This window comes from Medicago sativa, chromosome 2, assembly GCF_051527215.1.
Source record: "Medicago sativa cultivar Bolivia chromosome 2, Bolivia_mono, whole genome shotgun sequence".
NCBI lineage: Eukaryota > Viridiplantae > Streptophyta > Magnoliopsida > Fabales > Fabaceae > Medicago > Medicago sativa.
Genome location: NC_140750.1, coordinates 51,229,067 through 51,250,075, shown reverse-complemented (window position 1 = coordinate 51,250,075; position 21,009 = coordinate 51,229,067). Strand labels below are relative to the sequence as shown.

The 21,009-nt window shown below is 35.7% G+C and overlaps 3 protein-coding genes, 1 long non-coding RNA gene and 1 other non-coding gene across 5 annotated transcripts; 4 read left to right on the top strand and 1 right to left on the bottom strand.

Moving 5' to 3' along the window:
* The first annotated feature begins 599 nt into the window (after positions 1-599).
* LOC146948673 (uncharacterized) lies at positions 600-7,791 on the top strand. Its single transcript, XM_085744877.1, has one exon. The coding sequence runs from the start codon at positions 1,026-1,028 to the stop codon at positions 6,036-6,038; it is 5,013 nt and encodes a 1,670-aa protein (XP_085601003.1). The 5' UTR covers positions 600-1,025; the 3' UTR covers positions 6,039-7,791.
* LOC146948675 (small nucleolar RNA R71) lies at positions 1,530-1,636 on the bottom strand. The gene has a single exon (XR_015029474.1). It is a non-coding gene; the product is annotated as a small nucleolar RNA R71 (small nucleolar RNA).
* On the top strand, positions 6,080-6,454 carry LOC146948674 (uncharacterized). Its single transcript, XM_085748416.1, has one exon. It carries the CDS (start codon positions 6,080-6,082, stop codon positions 6,452-6,454), a length of 375 nt encoding a protein of 124 aa, XP_085604542.1.
* Positions 7,792-10,636: 2,845 nt separating the features above from the next.
* LOC146948672 (uncharacterized) lies at positions 10,637-12,162 on the top strand. Its single transcript, XR_015025348.1, has 3 exons — positions 10,637-10,740; positions 10,832-10,935; positions 11,620-12,162. It is a non-coding gene; the product is annotated as an uncharacterized LOC146948672 (long non-coding RNA).
* A 597-nt stretch (positions 12,163-12,759) lies between these two features.
* Positions 12,760-14,343, top strand: LOC146948671 (small ribosomal subunit protein eS1-like). The gene is made up of 3 exons (XM_085741461.1): positions 12,760-13,160; positions 13,598-13,798; positions 14,086-14,343. Exons 1-3 carry the CDS (start codon positions 12,978-12,980, stop codon positions 14,164-14,166), a joined length of 465 nt encoding a protein of 154 aa, XP_085597587.1. The 5' UTR covers positions 12,760-12,977; the 3' UTR covers positions 14,167-14,343.
* Positions 14,344-21,009: the final 6,666 nt, after the last annotated feature.

Below are 21,009 nucleotides of genomic sequence, written 5' to 3'. Positions count from 1 at the left end.
CTAATTTAAAGTATCCAACTATTCCAGGTTAGCTATTATTCACGTTTATTTACTTGTATTGTTCCCTGTTTCAAAAATGTTTAGTAGCATGAAGAAAAGTATGCTTATTATAATTACCATGTCTGAGTAGATTTGTATAGAGTCCGGAATATGATGAATGTCGTACCAATGATGCTCTGTTAATTTGTATGATTTGATATTGTAACAGGAATTATTTTTAAGTCTGAAAATTCTGATTTTTGAGTATAAATATTTACAGCGAAAGCTGAAATAACGTGATACCGGTTTCATATCGAAAGAGTGAAGCTTGTATCTGACCGTAGAAAATTCAGAAATTGATTTTGAAATATAGCGAGAGCGTTTTCTTTAATTAATTTAGAAATTTTAAATTTCCAAAAAGAGGTTTTAAAATTGTAATTGTGCATGCGAAAGCTGTCAGTTATAAGCTTAAAACCTGGTAACGGCCGTGCGAAAGCCGACGGTACCTTTAAATTTGTTTTCTACTAAAAATAACTTTTCAAGCAAAAATTGATTATTTTTCAAACGGAGTTTTGACGTTGTAAGGCATACACGCGAAAGCTGTCGAATAGATTACAAAGTCGAAATTCGGTGTCGTACATGCGAAAGCTGACGACCCCTTTAATTTAATTCTTTTTACGCGCGAAAATATTGTCATGTTACAATAATAAAATACAATTTAGCAAACATCAACGGTCGACACGAATTATATTCCGGTCTCTCGTCATTAATATTAATTTAAATCAAAGTTATTTTCCAATTTTGCAACCAAATTAACTAGTATCGCCTTAGATAAACAACGTGACAATAGATAACGGTACTTGACATTGGTCTCTGTGGGATTCGACATCTTTTATACTAAAACCGATATTTCCGTGCACTTGCGGACCTATCAAGTTTTTGGCGCCGTTGCCGGGGACCAATTTTGACAATATCGTAACTCCGTTGTCACACCGTATAGACTAAGGCATTTTATTTTTTTTATTTAGAAAAAAAAAAAAAATTGTATGCGAAGAACCAAAAGTGCCGATAATCTTATAAGACCCATAGACGAAATCGAGCGCTACTTCCGAGTAAGACGCCGTTTACAACTTGAAACACCTTTAGAGTCTGAAACTCAAACAGAAATGGGCGACGCTAACGATAATCGGCCACTTAAGGAATTCGCTGTGCCCTCTGATGAGGAGCCTCATACTAGCATTGTTCGTCCTGCGATTGCGGCGAACAATTTCGAACTCAAACCTTCTCTGCTGCAAATAGTGCAGCAGAACCAATTCTCCGGAAACCCGACGGAGGATCCGAACTTGCACCTTTCTGTCTTTGTGCAGTTCGCAGATACGTTAAAGGCAAATGGCGTCGACCCTGAAGCCATTCGTTTGCGCCTATTCCCATTCTCCCTAAGGGACCGAGCCAGAGCGTGGCTACAATCCCTACCGTCCAATTCCATTACAACGTGGAATGAGCTTAAAAAGGCGTTCCTAGCTAGATACTTTCCGCCGAGCAAAACGGCGCAACTCAGGAACCAAATCACCTGCTTTAGGCAGACAGACGGTGAGTCGCTTTTCGAAGCATGGGAGAGATACAAGGAATTAATGAGAGCTTGCCCCCACCATGGACTTGAGAAGTGGCTCATAATTCATACCTTCTACAATGGTCTGTTGTATAACACAAGAATGACCCTTGATGCTGCTGCGGGAGGTGCTCTCATGAACAAACCGTTTAATGACGCCTATGCTCTTATCGAAGACATGGCGCAAAACCATTACCAGTGGGGGAGCGAACGCGCTCAAGTGGAGAAAACACAACCCAAAGCAGGAATGTACGAAGTTAGCAACCTTGACCACATGAATGCTAGAGTGGATGCGTTGTACCATAAGCTTGACAACTTGTCCCTCGCTGCACCAGCTACTGCTGCTGCTGTGACTCCAAATTGCGAAATTTGTGGAGTTCTTGGACACCTCGCTGCCGAATGTCAATTGCTAGCTGGAACCGATCAGGCAAACTATGCGCAAGGTAACCGGTACTCTAACACGTACAACCCTGGATTGAGAAACCACCCTAATAACAATCCCACCTTTGCGCCCAGTCCTGCACCTGCAAATCCCCCTGGTTTTCAAGGCCAAAGAGGAGCCCCTGTTGCTCCTGTTGTTCCTAAAAAGTCAAACCTAGAACTTATGATGGAAAACTTCGTCTTGGCTCAGACTCAGCAAAACAAAAAGTTCATGAATCAAAACATTCATACAAATGAATTGATTAAGCAGTTGGCAAACAAAGTTGATGCTATGGCCACCCATAACAAAATGCTAGAAACGCAGATTTCCCAAGTGGCCCAACAGCAGGCAGCTACTGCTGCCCCAGCCGGAACATTCCCAGGCCAACCACAACCGAACCCCAAGGGACACGCTAACGCTATAACGCTTCGAAGCGGAACAGAGTTAGAAGATCCCGTTGCTGTGAGAGTTAGAGACCGAGACGTAGGAAAAGGTATTGACTCTGCCAAAAATAATGAGAATGAACTCGTTGACCATGGGCAAACATCCAAGCCTAAGGAGGTAGTGGAGAGTGAAAAAGAAAAACCTTATGTACCCCCTCCTCCATACAAACCTCAAATCCCTTACCCTCAAAGACTCGCCAAGTCTAAAACGGAAGGTCAGTTTAAGAAGTTCGTAGAGCTTCTAAAGACGCTTCATCTCAGTATTCCTTTCTCGGAGGCGATAACTCAAATGCCTTCGTATGCTAAATTCCTAAAGGAGATACTGACCAACAAGAGGAAGATCGATGACGATGGTACCGTAGCACTTACTGAGGAGTGCAGCGCCATCATTCAAAATAAGATGCCGCCAAAGCTAAAAGATCCAGGGAGTTTTTCAATTCCTTGTGTCATCGGTAACCATATCATCGATAAAGCTCTGTGTGATTTAGGTGCTAGCGTGAGTCTGATACCTTTGTCTATCTGTAAGAGGCTAAATCTAGGAGAGTTGAAACCAACCAAAATGTCCTTACAATTAGCTGACCGTTCCATAAAATACCCAGTCGGAATACTGGAAGATGTTCCTTTAAGAATCGGTCAGTTATACATTCCCACTGATTTTGTTGTCATGGACATAAGTGAAGACTCTCACACCCCAATCCTCCTAGGAAGACCCTTTCTAGCCACTGCCGGTGCTATTATTGATGTAAAGAGAGGAAAGCTTACCTTTGAGGTTGGTGAAGAAAAGATTGAGTTCATACTGTCTAAATTCATGAAAGGCCCTGCCATAAATGACACATGTTGCTTTGTTGACATAATTGATGAATGCATTAAGGAACTATCGTCAGAAGCTCCACCAACTGAGATGATGGTTGCGACTTCGGCAGCGGAACTAAAGGAAGACGAGGATGATATTTCTCAACTTCTAGAATGCCTCGACCTTACTCCTGATCCGATGCCTGAACCAGAGCAACCAAAGATAGAGCTCAAAGAACTTCCCCAAAGCCTTAGATATGAGTTTTTAGACAGTGAATTGAATCACCCAGTCATAGTTAATGCCAACCTAGGAAAAGAGGAAACAAAGAAACTCCTTGATGTGTTAAGAAGATATCCCAAAGCAATAGGTTACACAATTAATGATCTCACAGGAATCAGTCCCTCTGTTTGTATGCACAGGATTATGCTAGAAGAGGATTCTAAAACCTCTAGAGAGCATCAGAGGAGACTGAACCCTAACATGAGCGAAGTGGTAAAGAAAGAAGTAATGAAGCTTCTTGATGCTGGGATTATCTATCCTATATCTGATAGTAAGTGGGTTAGTCCGGTGCACGTGGTACCAAAGAAAGGTGGCATGACGGTGGTGCAGAACGAGAAAGGAGTCTCAGTCGCCAAGCGCACAGTAACGGGATGGAGGATGTGCATTGATTATAGAAAGCTAAACAAAGCAACTAGGAAGGATCATTTTCCACTCCCGTTCATAGACCAGATGCTTGAGCGTTTAGCTAGGCACTCGTATTTTTGCTACCTGGACGGTTATTCGGGATTCTTTCAAATCCCAATTCACCCGGACGACCAAGAGAAAACTACTTTCACATGCCCATATGGCACATTTGCCTACCGGCGAATGCCATTCGGACTGTGTAACGCACCTGCAACATTCCAGAGATGCATGATGGCAATCTTTGCCGACTTCCTAGAAGACATTATGGAAGTTTTCATGGATGACTTTTCTGTGTGCGGTTCAAGTTTTGAAAAATGTCTAGCCAACTTGGAGAAAGTATTGGAGAGGTGTGTAAAGGTCAACCTCGTGTTAAACTGGGAAAAGTGCCACTTTATGGTAAATGAAGGCATAGTCCTTGGCCATGTGGTGTCCAACAGAGGAATCGAGGTTGACAAAGCAAAAATTGAAGTTATTGAGAATTTGCAGCCTCCCACAACTGTAAGAGAGGTCCGTAGTTTTCTGGGACATGCTGGTTTCTACCGGCGGTTCATCAAAGACTTCTCAAAAATCACCAAGCCATTAACTGGCCTTTTGATGAAAGACGCTGAATTCATCTTCGATGAACAATGCCTTGAGTCTTTCCAACTGCTGAAACGTGCATTGATCTCTGCCCCTATAATGCAACCTCCAGATTGGAACCAACCATTTGAGATCATGTGCGACGCTAGTGATTATGCAGTAGGTGCTATTTTGGGACAGCGCAAAGATAAGAAATTACATGCAATCTATTACGCTAGTAGGACACTTGACGAAGCTCAGATTAATTATGCCACGACTGAAAAGGAGCTTCTAGCCATTGTTTTTGCAATTGATAAGTTTCGTTCCTATCTAGTGGGATCGAAGATTATCATTTACACAGACCATGCAGCTATCAGGTACCTACTAAGCAAGAAAGATGCAAAACCGAGACTTATTCGGTGGATACTACTGCTTCAAGAGTTTGACATGGAGATCCGAGATAAAAAGGGAACAGAGAATGTAGTAGCGGATCACTTGTCAAGAATCAATGATGGTAAAGTGGAAGAATTGCCCATAAATGACCATTTCCCTTATGATAGGTTGGTGGCATTTGTTAGAGCTGAGGCACCTAGATATGGTCATCTTGTAGACTTCCTAGAGGAAGGAAGCTCAAGCATAAAAAAGGACCCAGAGGAGGCATTAGCTTTGGGTAAAACTACAGTTCCATGGTACGCTAATATCATCAACTACCTATCTGCTGGAGTTCTGCCTCCCGATCTGACCTATCAGCAAAAGAAAAAGTTTTTCCATGACCTTAAGCAATACTACTGGGATGACCCCCTTTTATTTAAGAGAGGTGTTGATGGAATCTTCCGTCGATGTATCCCAGAAGATGAGATAGAAAGTGTCATTACCCACTGCCACTCCTCGCCATGTGGAGGACATATGGGTAAGTCTAAAACTGCTGCAAAGATCCTTCAAGCTGGCCTTTTCTGGCCCACCATGTTCCGAGATGTTCATATTTTCACTATGGAATGTGATCGATGTCAGCGCACCGGAAACATCTCCGGGAGACATGAAATGCCCCAAAAATACATCTTGGAAGTGGAAGTCTTTGACGTCTGGGGAATTGATTTTATGGGTCCTTTTCCGTCATCGATGGGAAATAAATACATACTTGTTGCTGTGGACTACGTGTCAAAATGGATCGAGGCCATTGCCTCTCCCACTAATGATGCAAAAGTAGTGGTTAAGATGTTCAAAAACGTCATATTCCCAAGATTTGGTGTCCCTAGGCTTGTCATCAGTGATGGTGGATCTCACTTTATATCAAAAATATTTGAAAACCTTATGACAAAGTACGGAGTGCGGCACAGAGCGGTTACCCCTTATCATCCACAGACAAACGGAATGGCAGAAATCTCTAACAGAGAAATTAAGCAAATCCTAGAGAAAACTGTCTCTGTTTCAAGGAAAGACTGGTCTTCAAAGTTAAATGATGCGCTCTGGGCCTATAGGACGGCATACAAAACACCCATTGGAACCACCCCTTTTAAGCTGGTCTACGGCAAATCCTGCATCTCCCGGTAGAGCTAGAACATAAAGCATATTGGGCCATCAAAGCCCTGAACATGAACCATAGTGATGCCGGAGGAAAAAGGATGTTAGACCTGCATGAATTAGAGGAGTTGAGGTTAGATGCGTATGAGAATGCCTTGATCTATAAAGAAAGGACTAAAAAGTGGCATGATAGGCGCATTACTAGAAGGGAGTTCAATGAGGGCGAGTTAGTACTGCTATTTAACTCTAGGCTGAAACTTTTCCCTGGAAAACTTCGCTCTAGATGGAGTGGACCATTTGAAGTGACTAAAGTTAACCAATCCGGTGCAATTGAAGTTTGGAGTGAATCCACCGGAAAGTTCATAGTAAACGGCCAGAGACTGAAGCACTACCATCCAGCAGAGAAAATAGGACATGTCGCTACTCTAGTGATGTGTCCCCCTTAAGGGCCAAGCACTGAAAAGTCGAGCTACCGACATTAAACGAAGCGTTGCGTGGGAGGCAACCCACGAGTTTAAGTTTAGTTTTTTTAGTTAATTAAGTGAATAAAAAGATGCAATCGGATCAACACCATAATCCACCCCCTCCCCCATATTTTCATGCTAACATTTCCGCAGGTACAAACCACTTCATGATCATGCGTATGTACACGCCCCAGTTGATTCTATCGACGATTGATCTTGCTCGGTAATATCTTTCTTTTTCTCATATTTTTGTTTATTTTCATTGAGGTCAATGTAGGTTTTAAGTGTGGGGGAGGAATTTCCCACTTTAATGGTTTAGGATTTTCATTTTCATTAATAAAGTAGTGTTATCGAGTCAATGCATGTGTTGTCGAGTCATTTATGCTTGTGTTTTTGCTTTGTTATTTAATTTTCCTATTTCTTGAACCAATAAAATAAATTCCCAAATTTTCAAAAAAAAAAAATAAATAATAATAATAATAATAATAATAAATTTGTTTCTCTTATTTGAAGGTTGAGTTTGATGATGATTTTGTGCATGCAAACACCTTTTCCTTTTTAAATCTCACTAAACTCATATCAGTTTCATTGTGAAAATTCTCTTTTTGAGAAAAGCACAAAGTTGCAGTCTTTGAGTAAGTGTATGAGTAGGTATTTTAAGGAGCACGTTCTAACTTTAATGGTAACTTAGACCCTTAAAAGTCTTCAGAGTAAAAGTAGTATAAGTTTGTGTGGGAAATAATGTGCCTTATTGTTATAAATTGTTAAACTAAAATGGGGCGGGAGAATGACACCAACATGTGGAGGAAAGGACATTCTCTCTCTGACTTCCTAAATGTGGTGGTGACTCCCTAAATTGAGCTTAAGTTCCAAATCCCTCAAAAGAGGAAATAAATTCATCAAAGCTAGGGGGAAAGGACACCCTCTCCATAAAGACTTCCTACGCGGAGATGATAAAAATTTTGCAGCACTACTTAGGGTGATTTTGAATCTAGGAGGAAAGGACACCCTCTCCATAAAGACTTCCTATGAGGATAGATAGCCCCTAAGCAATCTGCAGCCCCTTGTGCTTAAATTGTTAATTTAATTCTAACTAAATTCCCATCTCTCTTATATGAAATGAAGAAATGACTTTTCTCGGTTGATTTACTGTTGAAGTTAGAACCTGTTTTCCTCATAATACCTCTTACACAGGCGCAATAAAAAGCTGGACTCCACACACACACTCACTTGAAACTGTTGTAGGGTTGATGTGATCTTTGAAAAGTGTTTAGGTTGTGATAAGTGCACCCTGAGAACAAAGCCTTGAAAAATAATAATGTAATTGATTTTTAGTTGATTATGTTTTTCTGAATTATGTTGATGTTGTCCCTTGTCTCTTGCTTGTGGACAAGCAATGGTTCAAGTGTAGGGGAGTTTGATAACATGTAAAATGCACTATTATTTTGACTCGTCTTACACATTTTTTTTGATTTTGATTTTATAAATTTTTGCAATGTTATGCTGGTATTGTGTGTCTATTTCAGGTATTTATCGGTTAAAGGTCTCCGCGCATCAAAATGATGAAATTCGGCGAAAAAAGGAAAGAAAGGGTAAAAAAGGAAGAAAAAAAAGGTTAAAAAAAATCAGAAGTCTGTGGGAAGTAAAAGCCAGACCAATTCATTCCCCACGTTTCAGAAGCAGTTTGCCCACTTCCTTCATTTTCTCCACTACTTGAGACATGATCAGAAGCACTTCAGGGCAGATTTCAGCCTATAAATAAACCTTGAAGAACTCAGTTGTAGGCACGAAGCTTTTTAGAGATTAGAGAGAAATTCGCAACTTATTGTAATCAAAGTTTTCATTTTCTGCTACCGTATAGTTTACAAGTCTCAAAAACCTTTGTTTCTTTGCAATATTTAATTTAGTAGTAAACCTTTTATTCATTCCAAATTGCCGTTTATTATTATCCCCTTTATTCCAATTTAATAGTTTTTCCCAAATTATTTATATGGTATTGTTGCCGTGATTGCTTCGTTTCAATTGTTTGCTTCTTTTCGTATTGTTACGGTGCCGAACCAAATTGAATTCCATTGCTGCAAGCGTGAATTGTATTTGTTGTGTGGCTGTCCATGGGAAAGAATTAGTCATTGTTGGTGCAGGTCTTTAAATCGGTGCTCAATTTGTGTGCTGCACTGCCGTCTTATTCTTTTGTTGCTGTATTTCAAAGTGGCGGTTCCATTCAATTCAATTTGCTTGCAACTGCTGCCATGCTTGTTATTCTAATTTAAAGTATCCAACTATTCCAGGTTAGCTATTATTCACGTTTATTTACTTGTATTGTTCCCTGTTTCAAAAATGTTTAGTAGCATGAAGAAAAGTATGCTTATTATAATTACCATGTCTGAGTAGATTTGTATAGAGTCCGGAATATGATGAATGTCGTACCAATGATGCTCTGTTAATTTGTATGATTTGATATTGTAACAGGAATTATTTTTAAGTCTGAAAATTCTGATTTTTGAGTATAAATATTTACAGCGAAAGCTGAAATAACGTGATACCGGTTTCATATCGAAAGAGTGAAGCTTGTATCTGACCGTAGAAAATTCAGAAATTGATTTTGAAATATAGCGAGAGCGTTTTCTTTAATTAATTTAGAAATTTTAAATTTCCAAAAAGAGGTTTTAAAATTGTAATTGTGCATGCGAAAGCTGTCAGTTATAAGCTTAAAACCTGGTAACGGCCGTGCGAAAGCCGACGGTACCTTTAAATTTGTTTTCTACTAAAAATAACTTTTCAAGCAAAAATTGATTATTTTTCAAACGGAGTTTTGACGTTGTAAGGCGTACACGCGAAAGCTGTCGAATAGATTACAAAGTCGAAATTCGGTGTCGTACATGCGAAAGCTGACGACCCCTTTAATTTAATTCTTTTTACGCGCGAAAATATTGTCATGTTACAATAATAAAATACAATTTAGCAAACATCAACGGTCGACACGAATTATATTCCGGTCTCTCGTCATTAATATTAATTTAAATCAAAGTTATTTTCCAATTTTGCAACCAAATTAACTAGTATCGCCTTAGATAAACAACGTGACAATAGATAACGGTACTTGACATTGGTCTCTGTGGGATTCGACATCTTTTATACTAAAACCGATATTTCCGTGCACTTGCGGACCTATCATCCGCTTTGCAATTTTATGAACAACACTATTTGCTTGACTCCCAGTAAAACTTACTCTAAAGTTTAGAAAAAAGAAAAATAAGATTAATACACTCCTTAATAATAAGACCAAATGATGATATATGATATATCACACTTAGGGTGGTTGTTGTTGCTGTCAACTACACAGCGATACAAATCCCTATGTATAATATGTTTTAACATAGTGCACAGTGATACATGACATAAACATAAACGTATTATACACAGTGATAAACATAAACATAAACATAAATATTTCAACATAAACATAAACATGATATAACAAGAAACACATAGTGCACATATTAAGGGATTGCGCACTATGTGTCATGTTTATGTTTATGTTGAAATATTTATGTTTATGTTTATGTTTATCACTGTGTATAATATGTTTATGTTTATGTCATGTATCACTATGCACTATGTTGAAACATATTATACATAGGGATTTGTATCGCTGTGTATAATATGTTTATGTTTATGTCATGTATAAACTCCAAAAGGGATTGCGCACTATGTGTTTGTGTTTATGTCATGTTGTTTCTTGTGCTTTGAGAGTTTTATTGGTGTTATTTAAAAATTTTATTATACACAGTGATACAAATCCTTCTTAATATAAGAATAGAAGATGTTGTGGTAAAACCTAAATTACCCTTTTGGACACGTGTCACCTGTTGAGCTACTTCAACTTAATGTGTTATTTAGATATTCCTTAAAAATATACATTTACATATGTAAAAAATTAATAGTCAGGTTTTGTAAAAATTAATGAAATTATTTTAGTGTAAAAAGAGTAACACATTTTGATCAAGCTTGGGGGTCAAAATAGTAACATTTCAATTGAATAAGAGAAAGCCCACGAGTATTACCAAACAATGCACTAAGCCCAAAACCCATAAGCCCAAAAGGTTTAACCTGAATATATAACACAGATTCATCTTTCATTCTAACATCAGGGTTTCAGGTTTTGTGCATTTCGACTGTCAGCAGCAGCAGCACCTCGAGAGCACAATCAGGGCGGTCGGAAAGAACAAGAGAATCTCAAAAGGGAAAAAGGGTGGCAAGAAGAAAGCGTAAGCTTTCATTAATTCCATTTCACTCTCATTGCTTTTCATTTTTGTTATTTAGCCCAGATTTTTTGATTCAATTATTGTCAATTTACAGCGCCGATCCATTTGCCAAGAAGTTGGTATGATATCAAAGCCCCTTCCGTCTTCCAAGTGAAGAATGTTGGCAAAACCTTGGTTTCTCGTACTTAGGGTACCAAGGTACACTTTTCCTTTTATATTATAGATCAAAATTTATAATTTATTTGTTTAATGCTTCTGGGTAATGTAATTTTCTTAATATTTTAATTGTAACTTGGACTTGTTTAAAATTGAAATTTGGTTAGTTTGTTTACTGATCTCTATCTATGCGTAAATGGAATTAGATACTTCTTAATTGTTATTGTAATTAATTGTTTGGAATATAGTTTACAGAACTAATGCCAATGAATTAAAGTAGGTATGATGTTTTTGCTTTTAAATTTTTATTTTATTTTATTTGAAGCACAATAACAATGAATATAGATATAGAATGCTTATATACTTTATTGGTCTGTTAATTATATCTAGATGGAATGAGGATAATGAATATAGTATATAAAATGAATGCTTATATGCTTCATTGATCTTTTAATTATATCTGGATGGATTGACTATAAGTTTATATCATGATTAATTAGTGTTTCATTTTTACTTAGGAGTTTTTTTTTATTTTTGAAAGTTATAGTTTTGGGTAAATTTGTTGTTACTGGCAATGCAATTTTTTGACTTGGTTATCTAGATCATGATTAATTAGTGTTTAGTATTGTTTAGGAGGCTTAACATTGTTAATTTATTCACTTTTGGTGTATTTGTTGCATGGACAATTTGATTTGATTGACATTGATGACACTCTGTCATTACTAGTTTTGTAGACACTTTTTCAAGTATTTTTAAGGCAATTCATCAAGATATTCAAGCTGAAAGCACTCAAAAACGAAGATTTCAAGCCACTGGAACACTGGAAAAATCGGGCCCCGATTTCATGAGTTCGGGCGCCGATTTTCGCAACAATGGAATGGCCAACTTACTGGAAAAATCGGGCGCCGATTTCAGCTTCGTCTGGACGCGTTTTTCTTATTTCGGGCTCCGATTTTGAGACTCGGTGGCCGATTTTGAGTTGCCTATTTATAGAAAAGTGCGTTTCTGAATTAAGGGTTCACGTTTTTGGAGATCAAAAGGCATAGAAACACATAAGAAGAGATCTAGAGCATCACTGGAGGAGATTTCTATCAAGAATCATTCATGAATTGTTCTTGTAATATCTCTTTTATCCCTTTCTCTTGTTTAATTGCTATGTGTAACTAAACCCTCCATTGTTGGGGATGAGTAAACCTAGATGAATACCTTTGCCATGTAATTTGATTATGACTTTTGATGAAACTTATTGAATTGTTTTTCTTATCTCCATGCTTAATGCTTTTATTGATTGATCACCTTTAAATTGATTTACGGTTTATATTGTGAAACGGAAGTGGAATTTATAAACGCTTGAGATAAGAGATCCTTGCCTTTGTAATCTAGGAATAGATGCAAACCCTTGGAATCATTAGAGAATTCTTGATTGTTCATGCTTAATTCTAATCTTCAAATTCACTAAGGAATTAGGTTTTCATTTTAGAATTAAAGGTTCTGTCACTAAGGAATTAGGACACGAATATTGTAGAGAATTCGGTAACAATTAAATAAGTCGATTCAATTGTGATAATCAGGTTAATAGGTCTAGGTAATAATCCGGTGAAACTCATCCCCAACGCTTTTCTCTTATTAAGTTTGAACCAATTTACTTTGTTTAATTTTCATTATTGCGATAAAACAAACCTCGTAACCTTTTGTTCGATTAAGTCACAAATACGATTCAATAGTATAACGCGACCCTCTAGTTCGACACTCGGTCTTACCGTTTTATTTTTTCTACTTGCACGATTTCGTACACTTGCGAAATTCGTTATCAGACATGGATATCTCAATGATGATTCTATGTTGTTTTTACATATCAGATTGCTACTGAAGGACTCAAACATCGTGTGTTTGAGGTTTCATTGGCTGTTCTTCAAGGAGATGAGGACAACGCATTCAGGATGATTAGGTTGAGAGCTGAAGATGTTCAAGGGAAAAATCTCATTACCAACTTCTGGTTATGTCAGTGGATGTGTATTTTTTGTTTGTTTTGTTGTTGTATGAATAGTGTATGATGTATTTTGTGTGTGTTTTTTCTACAGGGTATGGATTTTACCACCGAAAAGCTTAGGTCATTGGTGCGAAAATGGCAGACTCTCATTGAAGCTCATGTGGATGTTAAGACCACTGACAACTATACTTTGAGAATGTTCTGCATTGGGTTAACCAAGAGGTGCTCTAATCATGTCAAGAGGACTTGTTATGCCCAGTCAAGTCAAATCCGTCAGGTATTTTCACTACAATATTGCCAGTGGTTTCATTTGAACTCTGCTTTATCTTTAACCTATTTTCTACTTTATAACTATCTGTACTTGCTTGTAGGATGTTAATTGGTGTACATTGTAATTGCATATCTCTTTTAGTCAAGCACTTATATAGCCAATTTATAGCATATGGTGTGACCTTCTAATTGCATATCTCTTTTAGTCAAGCACGTATAACTAATTTATAGTGTACTTGGTAAATTAAGTTATATCTTTACTAGTTAATTGTTCTCTCTGATTTTGCTTATCCACCCTTATTGTTTTACTCATATATATCTCCTACTCTTTGTTTTGATACATACTTTATAATATGTATAGGTTCTACTATGTTTTTTCTTAGGAAATGGTTTGCTATGTCAGATAGCATGAAAAGCTTATATGTTTTCCTTTATCTTTTTTAGATTCGTAGAAAAATGAGGGAGATCATGATAATCCAGGCGACCTCATGTGATTTGAAGGAGTTGGTACGCAAGTTTATCCCTGAGATGATTGGAAAAGAGATTGAGAAGGCTACCTCCAGCATCTACCCTCTACAGAATGTTTTCATTCGTAAAGTTAAGATCCTGAAAGCTCCCAAGTTTGATCTTGGGAAGTTGATGGAGGTATGTCTTTTATATCCACTACTAGACTTGAAGCCACTACTTTGTTTCCATTTGAATGAAAGTTACTATTATTTTATGATTCCTTTACACTAGAATGTTAGTGAACCCATGTTGAGTTGTTCTGGTTAAAGATTTTCCATTAATTTTCTTGACAAATCATGATCCTACGATATAATTACACTATTTTTCGGTCAAAAAAGAAAACAACGGTTATACAACCCATATCATTGTATTATTTATTAGTTTTTTTTTCAGTTTGTTGATTCATTGTTTATTTTTGGTCATAGGTTCATGGGGATTACTCTGAAGATGTTGGTACAAAGGTTGAACGACCTGCATATGAAACAATTGTTGAAGGAACCCCATAAATTGTTGGAGCTTGATCCATTTCATAATGCATTTTTGTTTGTTTAGGATGCTTCTCCTGCTTTTACCGATATTTATTCCAAAGTTTTGTTGTTGACTTGAATGTTTTTTTTACTGTAATTTAAATCTGGATTTTTGATATTTCATTTTGAAGTAATGGTATGGTATTTTAGACTTAAGCATAAGAAACACTCATAATGCCTCTATTGTCTTTTGACTTTGCTTGGCTGTTATTTGGATTCTTAACTAGGCAAACAATGCATTTTTATTATCCATGTTACAAACATAAAATATCAAATATCGGAATAATAAAAATTGATTCAATTTTAGCGTTACTTCTTGTTTGTAATGGTCTGTCATATTTTGTGCTTCGTTAAAATCACATTACATTTTGGATAACTTCTACAAACTCTACTGAAGAAATACGGCATCCTTTGTTAGACTGATTTTTGGCCAGGGCTTACAGATCCTTCCATTTCATTGATTTTTACTGATGAATCTTGGTTGTGACCCATTGCACGATCGTATCTCTTTGTAGAGATAACCTAACACGCTTGGTAGAATTCGTAATTTTGTGAGTTACAGCTGCTTGTAGGACGTTCCTCCTTGAATATGAATCTGTTCCGCTTTGCAATTTTATGAACAACACTATTTGCTTGTCTCGCAGTAAAACTTACTCTAAAGTTTAGAAAAAATAAAATAAGATTAATACACTCCTTAATAATAAGATCAAATGATGATATATGATATATCATGCTTAGGGTGGTTGCTGTTGCTGTCAGTGATACATGACATAAACATAAACATATTATACACAGTGATAAACATAAACATAAACATAAACATAAATATTTCAACATAAACATAAACATGACACATAGTGCACAATCCCTTAATATGTGCACTATGTGTTTCTAGAAACACATAGTGCACATATTAAGGGATTGTGCACTATGTGTCATGTTTATGTTTATGTTGAAATATTTATGTTTATGTTTATGTTTATGTTTATCACTGTGTATAATATGTTTATGTTTATGTCATGTATCACTGTGCACGATGTTGAAACATATTATACATAGGGATTTGTATCACTGTATATAATATGTTTATGTTTATGTCATGTATAAACTCCAAAAGGGATTGCGCACTATGTGTTTGTGTTTATGTCATGTTGTTTCTTGTGCTTTGAGAGTTTTATAGGTGTTATTTAAAATTTATTATTATACACAGTGATACAAATCCTTCTTAATATAAGAATAGAAGATGTTGTGGTTTGTTCAAAGAAAAAGAAGATGTTGTGGTAAAACCTAAATTACCCTTTTGGACACGTGTCACCTGTCGAGCAACTTCAACTTAATGTGTTATTTAAATATTCCTTAAAAATATACATTTACATATGTAAAAAATTAATATAGTCAAGTTTTGTAAAAATTAATGAAATTATTTTAGTGTAAAAAGAGTAACACATTTTGATCAAGCTTGGGGTTCTAACCTAAACCCTTATATGATAACATAGGTGTTTATCATATAAGCACTTATGAATAATCATCAATTTCTACAACATCAGATGAAATAAAGTAAAATTGTTTTTTTATAATTATTAGTTGTTTTCATAGGTTATTTTGAAGAGCTTATGGAAATAAGCTGAAGAGAGCTTATTCACATATCTTTAGTTGTTTTCAAGAATTCTTCTAACGAGAATGTTAAACAGTGTCACAGGGTTAAGCAGCCAATAGATGTAAGATATATATTAAAAAGTAGTGTAATAATTATTTGATCAAAAGTAGTTGTCTATATTTTCAAAAAGCTCTTACTCTTGGATTCTTTAACGAGTGCCTCAAAGGCACCAGTGAACAAAACCCTTCTTCTAAATAATGACATGCATGTTTGTGGATCGATAAAGTCAAATAAATCATTCAAATTATGGATTACTTGTCAGAACCAATCCATATCACCAATAGTTAGGAATCATCCTCCTGATTGGAAATGTCAAATTAAAATTAGGTGAATACCTCGATACCTAGATTTAATTATTTTAAAGTTAATTTAATTCTTGAATTAATTTTTCCTACATGAAGAATCGCTATCCATCAAAACTCAAGCCACCTAAGAATTTTCTTAAAATTAAAGTGTATAGTATGTGTTTAGACTTTGATAAATCAGTTCCAAAATACAGAATCAACTACTCCCTCTCTTTCTGGTAAAAAATCAAAACTACTCCCTTACACTACATACAATTACTTGAAGATAATTCGTACGTTTTATTGGTCAATTATTGAAAAAAAAATTATTTGCTTATTTCTAATATGTTCCCTCCACCAGAGAGCGAGGCAATTACATTTTTTCCCGATTTAAATTTTGATTTGATTCGTCATGTTGTGAGGGTCTAATTCTTCCGTTAAATCCAACTCTGATGGTTCGTCATGTTTGTGTATCCATTTAGAGCTCATTTAGACATGCCACATCATCAAAATTTTAATGCAAACAAGAAAACAAAAAAAAAAAAATTGAAGAGATGTAAATTAATTGCTTTTAACGTGATTATTTTATAGGCCAGAAGACCCTCTATTCTGACACCAATACTTTAAATTTTTAATATTAGCATTATTAATAAATATAATATAGTTTTTTTATTTATTCTTTGTTAGTTGAAAGATCATTCTATATTTATTTGCATTATATTCCAACATGATTATGTGGATAAATATTGTAATAATAATTATATTACCTATTTATCAACTGTGAACCTTAATTGATTAGTGATCAAATTAAGTAATAAGTCTATTAGATTTATAATTAGATAATTAATTAATATTTAATTAGTTGATATGGACTCAATGAGTGGATGCCCGGATGACCATTAACGGAATAATGGGAAACCCTAATGGCCATCTAATATAAAAGAGGCTATGGTCCCAATACACCGTACACGACAAACTCTTTTTTCTTCCCATCTGAAGCGAACTTGAGGCATAAAGATACCGGTTGAGGAAGAACCAAATCAGCCGCGACTAACTCTATTGTGTGTTTCAGATCATCTCCTCTCTTTGGTTATCATCGTTGATGAGAGGGCTGTCATCAAAGCTTGATCCAGGTATTCCTAATACCCTAATTCTTAATATCTTTGATAAATCAAACATGTCGTTGACCCGATCATAATCATGTTTAATACTTTATTTACTTCCGCTATTGATTCATAATTGTTGAACATGTTTTATGAACTCTGTTTTTACTAAAAACTAAATTTCCAACAAAGGAAACTTAAATGTTTTATAACTATCTTTAGTTTTGAATTATAATTATGTATCATTCTTTTTCAGGACACCTCGATTACTTTGCAAGGGTGATGTGAGTTGTCACATGGATGAAGTGAAAGATGATTTTGATTTGACTCGAAGGAGCATGAACTCATTGCTACAATATTAGACAAATTGCTAGCATGGGCAAAAAAACTTCACAGTGGAGTCAATGTAAGTTAAGTAAAACTTATGTGATATACAACTTCCTTTTTTTTGATAGATTATGTGATATACAACTTAGATATTAGGAGTTTAAAACTTATGCGTGTAGCTTTATGCATGAAACTACAATCATTACCTCACTTTTTATTCATAGGGTTGTGGTATGAGCTATTCTAAAGCATCTAATTGTTGACAAGATTATGATTTCTTGTTGTTGATGTGTACTTAGGTAAATCTAGTATGGTCATCTGGTAAATACACTTTGATATGACAAAAATAACTGGTGTTCAAATTGTAAGAATAGAAATTAAAGGTGTTTCACAAACAAGTGAATAAATTGATCATATATCCAAGTGGTTGTTCCTTAACTTGTGCCATGTTTGTTATTTTTGCTGCTTGCGTTTGTATTTGAATTATATTTGTCTTCTCTTTTGATTTTCTTTTATAATATGATATATATATATATATATATGTGACATATCAAGTGAGAGGTCTTATTATATGAGAGATGAGAGCTATGAAACATAGATACGGACACCGGACACGACACGAACACTAACAGCCGATACTGCCAATAATTTGAGAAAATCACATAATTCAGTGTAATTATATTAGTCGGTGTTTGAGCAGTGTCCGTGATTTATAGGATGAGTGTTAAATTATAACCATTAAATTTAATCAAACGGATGAGAGACTATTTCCCCTTAGTTTGCCCTCACGCGCCTTTATTTATATTTTCTCGTTTCACATCGGAAGATCCATTCTTTACAACTTAGAAACATGCATTTTATTTTTCTCTCTAGAAAATTGGAAGGAAAAAACATAGAGAAATTTGTGAGTTTCCACTGTTACAAGTTACAATGGTATGACGAAGAATTGTTAGTTTCCCCATTGTTATTCTCAACCCTTATATCCTCAACAATAAATAGTAGTACCCCTCTCTATTCTCAAACTCAATCTTTTATGTCTTAAACTCCTTTGATCTACAAAGTTGCAATTGAATTGAGAACCACTTGTTAATTCATTCATTTGTCACTTTAAAGTATCTCATCGGTTTGATTAAATCTAATGGTTATAATTTAACACTCTCATATCTCATTATAACATGTCCTCTCACTTGATATGTCCCTTAGATATATTTAACCTTGCTTATTTTACTAGCTTAGTATTGTGTGATTCCTGTGGTTAGCAATATTTATAATCTTATTAGTTTCAGAAACATGGAGTACTGGTTTATTATGTTAATGTTGTTTTTGGATTCCCAAACTGTTGTATTTTGGTTTTCCAAATTCTATTTTCTACCGAAGTTGTTACTAGGTTGAGTCACGAACAGGTCGCTCTCTTTAAGATGTTTCGTGGCACTGCCCAAAATTGTGCAAGACAGACTATCAACCACGCCGCCTCCAGGATAAAACAAGCTCAGCTACAACTGTGCGGTTAACTACTGCACTGTAGAAAACCGTTCGAGAATTACACCTTCAATATGGTACTAAGACCACTCTTTTAATACTGAAACCAATATGGTACTATAACCACTCTATTATGGTGTTGAGACCACTCAAATATGGTGTTACCACCATTCTAATTCTCAACTTCTCCAAATATCAATATGGTATTTCAACCACTCAAATATGGTGCTACGACTATTCTAACATCTAACTTCTCCATGAATTGAAGAAGAATATATATGTTTAAGATCATTCTTATTATACCGAAAAGGGACTATGATCTTAAAATATTATTTATTCTAAAAAGATATAAATAATTGAAGGGACTATGCTCTTAAGACCATTCTTGATTCCGAAGGGACAATATACCGAAAATGGACTATATGGTCTTAAGAACACTCTTAATTCCGAAGGGACAGAAAGGAGTAGAAAAAGGAGAAGGACTTGTCAACACAAGTCAAAGGAGGGAGAAGAGAGGAAAGACACAGGAAGCATCAACTGTGAATTTCAGTGTGTAGAATGCACTGTGTGAGCTCTCTTTTTATAGAGAAAATTCACAACTAATAAGTGAGAAACTTTGGGAACAAGTAATACATTACTTTGTGATTAAGTAATTCACATATTAGATCTAGTACAAAAATATCTCAATTGAGTACCAAAATATATTATATTGAATACAAAAATATATTATATTATGTACCAAAATATATTTCAGAAAATATATTAGATTGCCTAGCAAAATATTTCAGATTGTGTTCCAAAATATTCTAGATTCAGTTCCACAATATTTTAGCAAAACTTGGGGACTAAGAAAGCACTTTCTAATAATGATTAAATTAATTATTTAATTTATCATTTTCAAATAATAAAATATATAGCAATATATATTTTTCCACTACTGCTTACTTCGTTCACATAATCATGTACCCCTATTAGAGGTACACCCCCACTATATAAACACTACTAATGTGTGTGTTCCATCCGATGTGGTACTTCCACTTTTTTCAATTCACACAACACTAGTTCTACCCAACATGTGACATTTGTGTTTAGTCTTTTTAACTCAATTTCCACACATGTTCCAACAATCCCCCACTTGAATTTAAAAAAATGGTTTCTGAAATAACATCAAAAACGTCTCCATAAGATTTGCTAGTAAACAAAGGTGTCGCCTACAACTTGAACCTATGCATAGCGAGTAAAATTCTGATTAACAAGAGTTGCTTACAGCATTGAACTCTATCTCAGACATAGAACCCACACACAAATCTTTTCATAAGGTGTATTCTAAAAGCCCGTGCGCTTATGGCCCTGCACGTCTATCCCAGTTTTAACGAACGCTCTAGGTATTCTGCCCCGAATTACATAGGAACCGGCCTTAGTTCCACATTCGTATAGGTGAGTCTATCAAGAGTACTCCTGTAGCTATGTACTCCACTCCACATAGAGTATAGATCTCATTAAGAGTTTCTATTATCTCATCCTTCTGTCGTTGTAGGATTCATGCTTTCTTAATTTTCTCATAGCATGTTCTATCACTCATGACTTGTTATTACCCATTGAACCTATTTCTTGGGATCTCCAGTCATGTAGGTCGGGTTACCATCACTTGTGACCTTTGGGCATTAGTCCCATCCTATTGGATGTGTTTAGGACTTTCTTTTTAGTAATTCCTTTCGTCAAAGGATTGACTATTCTTTATCACTACATACATGATATACTTCAACTGTTCCTTTTGAGAGTAGCTAGCTCTCTAACCCTTTATGTGTTCATGCCTTAATTATCGTCTATTTCCATTATACTAACGATTCTCAATTTTTGTAATAGCTGCAGACTATCACAATGAATTAACACTTTTGGCAACGGTTTTATCCACTAAGGGATCTCAACTAGCAAGCATCTTATCAACTTGCTTCTCCACTAGTTTTCTCTA

Bases quoted from the DNA above. Each gene is read 5' to 3' on its own strand.
- LOC146948671 (XM_085741461.1), top strand. From the start codon at position 12,978: ATGGATTTTACCACCGAAAAGCTTAGGTCATTGGTGCGAAAATGGCAG. The intron at 13,161-13,597 runs GTATTTTCACTA...TATCTTTTTTAG, and splicing joins AGTCAAGTCAAATCCGTCAG to ATTCGTAGAAAAATGAGGGA. The intron at 13,799-14,085 runs GTATGTCTTTTA...TTTTGGTCATAG, and splicing joins ATCTTGGGAAGTTGATGGAG to GTTCATGGGGATTACTCTGA.
- LOC146948673 (XM_085744877.1), top strand. From the start codon at position 1,026: ATGCGAAGAACCAAAAGTGCCGATAATCTTATAAGACCCATAGACGAA.
- LOC146948674 (XM_085748416.1), top strand. From the start codon at position 6,080: ATGAACCATAGTGATGCCGGAGGAAAAAGGATGTTAGACCTGCATGAA.